The 10,936-nt window shown below is 43.0% G+C and overlaps 1 protein-coding gene across 2 annotated transcripts; it reads left to right on the forward strand.

Annotated features, from left to right (window-relative positions):
- Positions 1-634: 634 nt before the first annotated feature.
- On the forward strand, positions 635-10,344 carry LOC129816839 (potassium voltage-gated channel subfamily E member 2-like). 2 transcript variants are annotated; one of them, XM_055871767.1, is made up of 3 exons: positions 635-792; positions 8,490-8,567; positions 8,907-10,344. In XM_055871767.1, exon 3 carries the CDS (start codon positions 8,913-8,915, stop codon positions 9,243-9,245), a length of 333 nt encoding a protein of 110 aa, XP_055727742.1. In that variant the 5' UTR covers positions 635-792; positions 8,490-8,567; positions 8,907-8,912; the 3' UTR covers positions 9,246-10,344. The 2 variants fall into 2 exon arrangements, with proteins under 2 accessions (XP_055727742.1, XP_055727741.1); XM_055871766.1 differs by lacking the exon at positions 635-792 and having other exon boundaries at positions 8,285-8,567.
- The last annotated feature ends 592 nt before the right edge of the window (positions 10,345-10,936 follow it).

Consider the following 10,936-nt stretch of genomic DNA (forward strand, 5'->3'; position numbering starts at 1 on the left):
GTATGGATTAATTGGTGAAGTAGAGGACCTTGTGCATGTCAGGTAAATAAGACAAATTAGCTAGCAAGTGCAAGCTAGCTAGCTAAATTGCCAAAAATGTTAAATGCTTTTCGGCATGTCCCCAAATTAATAAAATTGGTTCAGAGTTTGATATTTTAAGTTGCGTGTCGTGATCGCGTTTGGTGTTGGGGGTACAAAATACATTTATGCACGATGGCGCACACGCGCAGCCAGTTTGGGTTCCGTGTTATCATATATATATATAGGCTTAAATTGATTGAACAGGAGTTACCAATCTAGGCAACTATTTGTCCGTTCTATTTCTATGTATTTAATCTTTTGAAAAACTGGATTGAGACGAAAGCTTTAAACGTTTTCTTTTTCCGATAAATTTTATTTTTATGGGTTTTAGTTTTAGAAGTCTACAAATAAAGTTCCTGTGGAAAATAAGTAAATGTATTTATTTTAAATGTAAAGGGTATAAAAATAACATGGTTGTCATATGACAAGTTCATAAACACTGTCTACACTTAGACACACCCTCGTCCACTTATCTTTGCCTTTTGCCCTGGGGGAATCCCCGTCGCTATCTTGGCGGGTGGTCCAAATGATAAACCGAGCAAGGGATGTTTGCAACGTAAGCCCCTCAGCCCTCGTTTGTAGTCGGCTTTGCGTGTACAATTATGTTCTCTCTGGGCCTGAAACTCCCCATAATTAAATTCGAGACGATTGTTCATCCGCAAAGAAAAGTCAGCGAAAACTTAACATCAATGGATAAGTCAACATACATGTGTAAGTAAAAACGAAAGCAAATACGTTCAATTGTGCTACTAATGCACATGATGGCACAAACACTTATCGTAAATGTGTTGTCTTTTGGAAATTGTAGAAATAAAACATTTTCCTTCAGAAGTTCCAGCTAGACGGGCAAACGTTAGTTATCTAATTAATTTGCTAGCTATCATACAGTAGGTATATATTAAATATATAAATTATTAATATAAGTGGACATGCGCTCATAATAGACTGTAGCAGGATCATCGCGGGATGAACGATTGACGAATTTCTGGCCAAGGGTGGTCCATTTAAAAACAATAGTTCATTCCTCTCTTGCCCTGCAAGTGTATACTCGTCAAATGTCATGATACGTCATCAAATGTGTCCACTTAATTTGAGAGCTGAGGGGATAGGTTGTGTCTTTTAAGTGTTTCCCATGAATCCCTTGGGCTTAGTGGCACCTGACTGACGGGTTATGTAACGCTATTATTAATTTGTTCCAAGGCTGGAGGGGATTGGATGATTCAAGGCTTCTTTGCAGATGATCATTTTCTCTGGAATGTCTCACATCAGCTCTCCAGTTTCAAGTTGTATCTTTCACAAGTACAGTTAAATGGTTAACTTGCAAGCCCTAACCAACAGTGCAGTATTCAATATCAAAATAGTATAACACACCAAAAAACACAAGAAATAAGACCGGAAGCTAAACTCAGGGAAAAAAAGAAACTTCCTCTCACTGACAACTGGGTTTATTTTCAGCAAACTTAACGTGTGTAAATATTTGTATTAACATAAGATTCAACAACTGAGACATAAACTGAACAAGTTCCACAGACATGTGACTAACAGAAATGAAATAATGTTTCCCTGAACAAAGGGGGGTTCAAAATCAAAAGTAACAGTCAGTATCTGGTGTGGCCACCAGGTGCATTAAGTACTGCAGTGCATCTCCTCCTCATGGACTGCACCAGATTTGCCAGTTATTGCTGTAAGATGTTACCCCACTCTTCCACCAAGGCACCTGCAAGATCCCGGACACTTCTGGGGGGAATGGCCCTAGCCCTCACCCTCCGATCCAACAGGTCCCAGATGTGCTCAATGGGATTGAGATCCGGGCTCTTCGCTGGCCATGGCAGAACACTGACATTCCTGTCTTGCAGGAAATGACGCATAGAACGAGCAGTATGGCTGGTGGCATTGTCATGCTTGAGGGTCATGTCAGGATGAGCCTGCAGGAAGGGTACCACATGAGGGAGGAGGATGTCTTGCCTGTAACGGACAGCGTTGAGATTGCCTGCAATGGCAACAAGCTCAGTCCGATGATGCTGTGACACCGCCCCAGACCATGACGGACCCTCCACCTCCAAATCGATCCCGCTCCAGAGTACAGGCCTCGGGGTAACGCTCATTCCTTCGACGATAAACGTGACTCGTCAGTAAAGAGCACTTTTTGCCAGTCCTGTCTTGTCAAGCGACGGTGGGTTTGTGCCCATAGGTGACGTTGTTGCCGGTGAGGACCTGCCTTACAACAGGCCTACAAGCCTCTCTCAGCCTATTGCGGACAGTCTGAGCACTGATGGAGGGATTGTGCATTCCTGGTGTAACTCGGGCAGTTGTTGTTGCCATCCTGTACCTGTCCCACAGGTGTGATGTTCAGATGTACCGATCCTGTGCAGGTGTTGTTACACGTGGTCTGCCACTGCGAGGACGATCCGCTGTCCGTCCTGTCTCCCTTTAGTGCTGTCTTAGGCGTCTCACAGTACGGACATTGCAATTTATTGCCCTGGCCACATCTGCAGTCCTCATGCCTCCTTGCAGCATGCCTAAGGCACGTTCACGCAGATGAGTAGGGACCCTGGGCATCTTTCTTTTGGTGTATTTCAGAGTCAGTAGAAAGGCCTCTTTAGTGTCCTAAGTTTTCATAACTGTGACCTTAATTGCCTACCGTCTGTAAGCTTTTAGTGTCTTAACGACCATTCCACAGGTACATGTTCATTAATTGTTTATGGTTCATTGAACAAGCATGGTAAACAGTGTTTAAACCCTTTACAATGAAGATCTGTGAAGTTATTTGGATTTTTATGAATTATCTTTGAAAGACAGGGTCCTGGTTACTGAGTTTATATACAGGGACAGTGCCAGCTTTCTCCCTGCCTCCTCCATATCTTTATCATCCTCCACTGTTTCTTCTCCCTCTCCCTCTGTACTTTTCCACAGTAGAGTGACATTCCTGACGTTTGCAGTAAAACACTGCTTTTAAGTCAAACAAATTACTTCATACTTTGTAACCATGATTATAGAATACACAGTCAATGGAAGGCCTGATGAGTGAGTCCTACGGTATGAGTGATGTTCCATGGCTCAATGAATGAACCGAGGAGGCTGCTGAGGGGAGGACAGCTTATAATAATGTCTGGAACGGAGTTGTTGGAATTGCATCAAACACATAGAAACCACCATGCATATGATCAACACCTTTGTACCACACTCACATGCGTTTCAAGCCTATTTCATTTCTATGGAAGCCACACAGGAAATTGCGACGGGGATGATACACATGAACAATGCCTCGCTAATAAAAGTAAAGCTCCAGGGATTCTGAAAGGGGACAGGTGACAACGTAACAGAAGCTCATTGTCATCATGGTGTTGACCAAACCAAGCCACAACCTCACCTATTGGACTATTCACAAAAATATGATTTTCAAATGGTTGTGTGATATTCCTACAAGTATCTATATTTAGCTGGCCATGCTTCAACACTGCTGTTAATATTCTCAGCTAGCCTAATGAATGCCTGTTCTTGGTTGACTAAGCTCCCTGTTTCATCTGAGTGTGTACATGCTGCCTGCAGGGTGGTATTTGACCCTCTGCTGCTGCTGTGTCAATGGTGTCTCAGTCTCACATTCTCAAAGTGAGTGAAATCCACAGGATGTAACTGTTTCTCTTATTGGTTGGGATCAGTCATCTGCCCCTCCCCAGCAGAAACCAATGATATCGTCATCCTCGGTGGAAAATTACTGGCAATCAGGCCACTCTTTGTTTATTGTTGTTTATTACATTAGTGTTTGTTCTTTTTCCTGTTACTCTTGTTGGTAAAAATGTAGGTAGCCAATATTACAAGTATATTAAATATAAATACACAATATTTTAAGAAATCATTATAGTATGTTAAAGTCAATTACACCACTTATCAGTCTAGCTCCAGAGTTCTGTTCTGCCTCCACGAAGACGCTCATGACAGGGTTGAGAAGAATCGCCTCAAGGTCTGGTTCTGACAACAATACACCAATCATGTCACAGCAGGGCCAGACGTGGATAAGAGAGAGCTCCTCTGAACTTGTCTAAATCTCTTGCGTGAAGGTTAACTTTTTTACACAGTAGTCACTTTCCATGATGTGTTAGAGACGACAAAGCTGGATGGATGTTGGTGATCTACCTGCTGCCTGTCACTCAGCAGAGGTTCAACTGCAGAGCCATCAGAGCCCACTCCCCACCAAGCTTAGAGAGACATTCACTGGGAACATCACATCATCCTAACAATACATGTGTGTGTCAAAGCCCATCAGAGCCCACTCCCCACCAAACTGAGAAGGAAATTCACTGGGAACATCACACCAACAGTGTTCCCTGGTTAGACTTGAATGATACATTTTTTTTAATGAATTTGATATGCAATACTCTGTACAGTAAACTTCCTTATGTGATTGAGAATGTCCTACAACAGTGAGTGAGTCATTGACCAATGGTTATTAGAACATAAACACGTCACAGGTATTCCCACTCATGGGGGTGACAGTCCGGAATCAACCATGGCGGGAATGTGGTTTGAGCACTGACTAACACTGTGGAATATACCGCAAACACACAACCAACGCATTCCATTCATACCACACACTCCTGACTCCTGACACTCCTGACTCCTGACACTCCTGACTCCTGACACTCCTGACTCCTGACACTCCTGACTCCTGACACTCCTGACTCCTGACACTCCTGACTCCTGACACTCCTGACTCCTGACACTCCTGACTCCTGACACTCCTGACTCCTGACACTCCTGACTCCTGACACTCCTGACTCCTGACACTCCTGACTCCTGACACTCCTGACTCCTGACACTCCTGACTCCTGACACTCCTGACTCCTGACACTCCTGACTCCTGAATTAATCCACAGAAAAAGACCTCAATGGCAAAAGGAAATATTTACCTCTCTTTGAAATCTGTGTTGGAATGAGCAGTCTATTAGGGACATCAGAATCAGTGGACAGTCATTGAGGCTTATCATAAGCTCAGCTCACTTAGCTAGTCATTTTCCTCTTCATGTATCTTTTGATTTAACATTCCACAGCCAATGATGTTTTGACAATGTACATAGTTCCTCCTGTGTGGATAACATTGGTGGTGGTTGTGGTGTGTGTGGTGAGGCAATGACGTTGTGAAATAGGGACACGGGACAGAGACACATGACAAATTGGGTTTGGTAAATGGAGGTTAGGTCTCAACACGCACACAGACATATGTACACAGATACAGGACATGCATAATTCCATGTGGGATTGTATAATTGGTACCTTTGACTTACAGAGACTCAACCCTCAAAGCTGTTTACTGTTTATGCGAGCACAATAATAGCATAATCCATGCATGGCTTCATATATACACAAACACCATACTTAGGGCTCTATTCAATCCGTATTGCTGAAGTTCAGCGTTACAGCGTGATTGAAATTTAAAGGCAATGTTCCTGCGTTAGAGGAGACTGCATTCACGGTAAATGCTGCATATGTCGGCTCAGTTGTCAAAATCGGAAATGTAGGTTTCTGTCGCGCAATCTGTAACTCTTCAGCGATACAGATTGAATAGAGCCCTTACACATGTGTAACGGATGTGAAATGGCTAGCTAGTTAGCGGGTACGCGCTAATAGCATTTCAATCGGTCACGTCACTTGCTCTGAGACCTGAAGTAGGGTTTCCCCTTGCTCTGCAAGGGCCGTGGCCTTTGTGGAGCGATGGGTAACGATGCTTCGTGGGTGACTGTTGTTGATGTGTGCAGAGGGTCCCTGGTTCGCGTCGGGGCGAGGGGGCGGTCTAAAGTTATACTGTTACACATGCGTGGCACAGACCCATACACAAACCAAGCACATTTAAAAAGGTCTACTATGCATAATCACTATGGCAGCCATGTGGTTAACTGCGTGTTTGTGGGCATGCGGAGCATCCATTTCTCTGATTATGTAACATGAGTCTCTAATAGGAGGTCCATGACACATTGGTTCCTGTGTTGCTGCTCTCATAACATAGTCCTTCCTCCAGCTCTCCTCTGTTATTCCGGTCAACCTCTGACCCTGCCTGTGCGTGTTACGTTTTTAATTGTCCTTCCAGTCATCTTGGGGTAAGACGTATCAAATGACCTTCCAGTGTAGTTATACCTCTCAATTCCCAACAACAGATTGTTGGACATACCGATATTAGACACCTGACCCTTTGAGATGAGAGAATAGAGCACACTGTGAATGCTTGTATTGTACTGAACATTAGCATATCTGTAGATATATTTCACTTGCGCAAAAAAAAAGATAGTGGTGGTGGTGCAGGGTGAGAGGGCTAACCCTTCCATGTAGTGGAGCTACTATACCGTGGTGCTCTCTGGTCCCTCCCCTGATTACACAGACAAAGCTGATGGTAAACCTGTGTCATCGATCACATAAAAGGCCTCAAACTCATACCAGAGTGACTCACAGAGTGTGCTTGTGTGCGCGTTTGCTGGCTCTCAGCCACATCAAACAGTACCTCAGATTTATTAGTGCTGTACCGGTCATGTTTCATGTCCTCCACCCAAGAAGAGTGGCAGGGGTGTGACCATGGGAACAGGTTCAGCAACTTTCCTCTACTCTTTTCCCTGGACAACACCGAGTCCTGTCTGGTTATGTACAGTAATACACTATAACCATCGTCAGGTGAACAGCTTAAGGCCTAATACAAATCACCAGGAACTGGTGAGGTACAGCCGGTTCCGGGCACTTAAACCTTGGGTCAAAGAGAGAGCTAGGTGAAGCCAAGCTCCAGAACCTTAAGGGTCCAAAGAGAGAGCCAGGTGAAGCCGAGATCCAGCACCTTAAAAGAGGAGTAGGATAGAAAGTAGGATAAAAGTCCTAACCCTAGCTTCATTTCCACGCCCCAATTCAACACTAACACTAACCCTAACCCTAGCTTCATTTCCACGCCCCAATTCAACACTAACCCTAACCCTAACACTAACCCTAATCCTAGCTTCATTTCCACGCCCCAATTCAACACTAACCCTAACACTAACCCTAGCTTCATTTCCACGCCCCAATTCAACACTAACCCTAACCCTAACACTAACCCTAGCTTCATGTCCACACCCCAGTTCAACACTAACCCTAACACTAACCCTAACCCTAGCTTCATTTCCACGCCCCAATTCAACACTAACCCTAACCCTAGCTTCATGTCCACGCCCCAATTCAACACTAACCCTAACACTAACCCTAACCCTAGCTTCATGTCCACACCCCAATTCAACACTAACCCTAACCCTAACCCTAGCTTCATTTCCACGCCCCAATTCAACACTAACCCTAACACTAACCCTAACCCTAGCTTCATGTCCACACCCTAATTCAACACTAACCCTAACCCTAGCTTCATTTCCACGCCCCAATTCAACACTAACCCTAACACTAACCCTAACCCTAGCTTCATGTCCACACCCTAATTCAACACTAACCCTAACCCTAGCTTCATTTCCACGCCCCAATTCAACACTAACCCTAACACTAACCCTAACCCTAGCTTCATGTTCACGCCCCAATTCAACACTAACCCTAACACTAACCCTAACCCTAACTTCATGTCCACACCCCAATTCAACACTAACCCTAACCCTAACCCTAGCTTCATTTCCACGCCCCAATTCAACACTAACCCTAACCCTAGCTTCATGTCCACACCCCAATTCAGTCCTAGCCATAATATGAACTCTTATGTTCAACCTTAATGTATGTTTAACCCTGGCTCAAACCTAAACCCTCCGAATGCCCAATTTAATCCCTGAGGTACACGTCGTGACAGTACACCCGGAGAAGTTGTCTGCCATCTAGTGGCAAATATGGGTACTGCTATGGAATTTCACAAGCAGGAACATTGTAAGTACTAGGTGAATTTCAAAAGGCAGACTTTGCAGCAGGCTATAGAACAGCTCCACTACTAGCGTCAAACTTTACCTAAACATGTTTGCAAAGACTATTACACTTAACACTATTGTCTTGAATGCTAGCATGTTTGAGATCCTTTTTGAGTACATGACTTCAAGTATTACAACTTAATCCACAATTGATAGTATTGCCACTGTTTAGGAATCCAATATAGGCTACAGTGTGTGTTTGTGTGGCAGGGTGAGAGTGACCCTCAACACTCTACTCCCCTTTCCATATCAGCTGAGCTTGATGCTTTTCTCAAGGTCATCAGAAACACTTGCATACACACACACACACACACACACACACACACACACACACACACACACACACACACACACACACACACACACACAAGCAAACACTGTAGATCAAATATGAGTAGTGTTTCTTTTTGTACCTGTCTGTCTGTCCTAGGCTGAGGTTGGCTGGTTAGTTGGTCGATTGTGTGGTATTTCTCTCTTTCTCGTCCTACTTCCCCCCTCCAGGACCCAGCCTCTATTTCGACGCCTGTGATTGTAACATCTTCTCAACCTCTCTGGAGCGATAGAGGAAACCCTGAACAGGTCAGATGTTTTCTTGTTTAAGTCACAACTGGGCGGTATAAAGGTTCACTGTCTGATTCTGTATGTACAGTATGAAGGTTCACTGTCTGATTCTGTATGTACAGTATGAAGGTTCGCTGTCTGATTCTGTATGTACAGTATGAAGGTTCGCTGTCTGATTCTGTATGTACAGTATGAACGTTCATTGTCTGCTTCTGTATAAACGGTATTGTCTGTGTATGTGCTTGTTAGTGTATTCTTATATGCAGATTCAGTGCACAGATCACAGAAAGACAGTACAATGTCAATGTCTTCACCTCTGTCACTGATCAAATTCACTCTCTTTACCCCGCCCACCAGGTGATCATGGTGGTCAATTGGTCAAACATGACCCTCCACCTGGAGGACTCTCTGACCCGTGCCCTGGGCCATTATCTTGACAACTGGAGCCGGAATTCCTCGAAGGCAGAACAGGCTCTGGACAACACTCTGGCAGAGGAGAACTTCAGGAACGTCATATGGTATCTGATAGTGATGATCGGAATGTTTGCCTTCATCGTCGTGGCGATCCTGGTGAGCACGGTGAAGTCGAAGCGGCGTGAGCATTCTAACGACCCCTACCATAAATACATCGAGGAAGACTGGACCGCCCAGCTCCAACAGCAGAGCTTCGTCATCAACAACCCCACGGCCAACTAACCCAATGTATATTCACATGCCATATACAAACACCAGTGGTGGAAAAGTACCTAATTGTCATACTTGAGTAAAAGTAAGGATATCTTAATAGAGAATGACTCAAGTAAAAATGAAAGTCACCCAGTAAAATACTACTTGAGTAAAAGTCTAAAAGTATTTGGTTTTAAATATACTTAAGTATCAAAACTAAATGTAATTTCGAAAATATACTTAAGTATCAAAAGTAAAAGTATAAATAATTTCAAATTCCTTATACTAATAAACAAGACTGCACCATTAAAAAAATATATATATATTTACAGATAGCCAGGGGCACACTCCAACACTCAGATATAATTTATAAACGAAGCACGTGTGTTTAGTGAGTCTGCCAGATCAGAGGCTAAGTGCGTGAATTTGACAATTTTTCTGTTCTGCTAAGCATTCAAAAGGAAAATGTATGGAGTAAAAAGTACATTGTTTTCTTTAGGAATGTAGTGAACTAAAAGTAGTCAAAAATATAAATAGTAAAGTACAGATACCCAAAAAATCTACTTAAGTTGTACTTTAAAGTATATTTACTTAAGCACTTTAACCACTGACAGACACACAGGCACACACACATGCACATAGAGAGGAATATGAATACTGTCTTTTTGTATTGGACCACGCCTATGGGAAAATTAATGGAGTTTTTGTAGGGTTTTTAGATAAATGCCAAAAATAAGGTAAACACAGGCTTAGGAGATTTTATATGTTTTGTTCTAGGAGATAATCTTCATTAGTTAACATCATTTTTTGTGAATTTTGAAGCATTTAGGTAAAAAAATATGATCTCATAGAACAAAACATATAAAATCTCCTAAGCCTGTTAACCTGTTGACCTTATATTTCGGCATTTATCCCAAAACTCAATTCTTTCCCCCTTAATTTTCCCCATAGGAATGTCTGAACGAACCAGAGGGAACTAATTTCCGGGTTTTAGGACTAAAAACTGGTGAGCTCTATGGTCCGAAAGTCAAATAATCTTGTGGTATCCATTAGTAACAAATGTGTTGTATTGAATGTATAACTAATATGTTAATCGTGGATTGTATTAAAAAAGTGCATCTATCAATACTGATGTGGTGATCTGGCTTCTGACTAGGAGTATGTCTGCGCTAATGAAGTAGGGACAAGTAATAGGGCTGTCAAACCACGAGTGCCCTGTAGAGAGCAACACACACACAACAAAAATATATTTACAAAGACAAACTGAGAGCAAAGAGAGAGGGAGACTGAGGTAGACTGGAGAGACGGGAAAGGGGTGACAGACAGAAGTAGAGAGAGGGAACGAGAGAAAGATAAATAATAAGAGCATTATAAAATAGAGGTGCAGCTGCTACCCTACAACACTGCCTGCTCTGACTGCCCACATGGATGTGTGTGTGTGTGTGTGTGTGTGTGTGCAAAGAGAGAGAGAGAGATTTACTTACAGAATACTGATGCAGGTATTAGCAATTTAGCATATCACAGCATAGTTAATGCAACCCGTATAGTCAAAAGGGTGTGAATACATTCTGCAGGCTCTGTAGCTACTTAGCAACTAAGCATGAACTCCTGGAAGATTAGTCCAAATGACAACCAAAAGAGATCCTAATAAAATCAAAGCATGTTAGCTAACCCTAACCTTAACCACTAGCATAGCTAACGTTAGTCACCTAGTCACCTAA

The sequence above is a fragment of the Salvelinus fontinalis genome, chromosome 19, assembly GCF_029448725.1.
Source record: "Salvelinus fontinalis isolate EN_2023a chromosome 19, ASM2944872v1, whole genome shotgun sequence".
NCBI lineage: Eukaryota > Metazoa > Chordata > Actinopteri > Salmoniformes > Salmonidae > Salvelinus > Salvelinus fontinalis.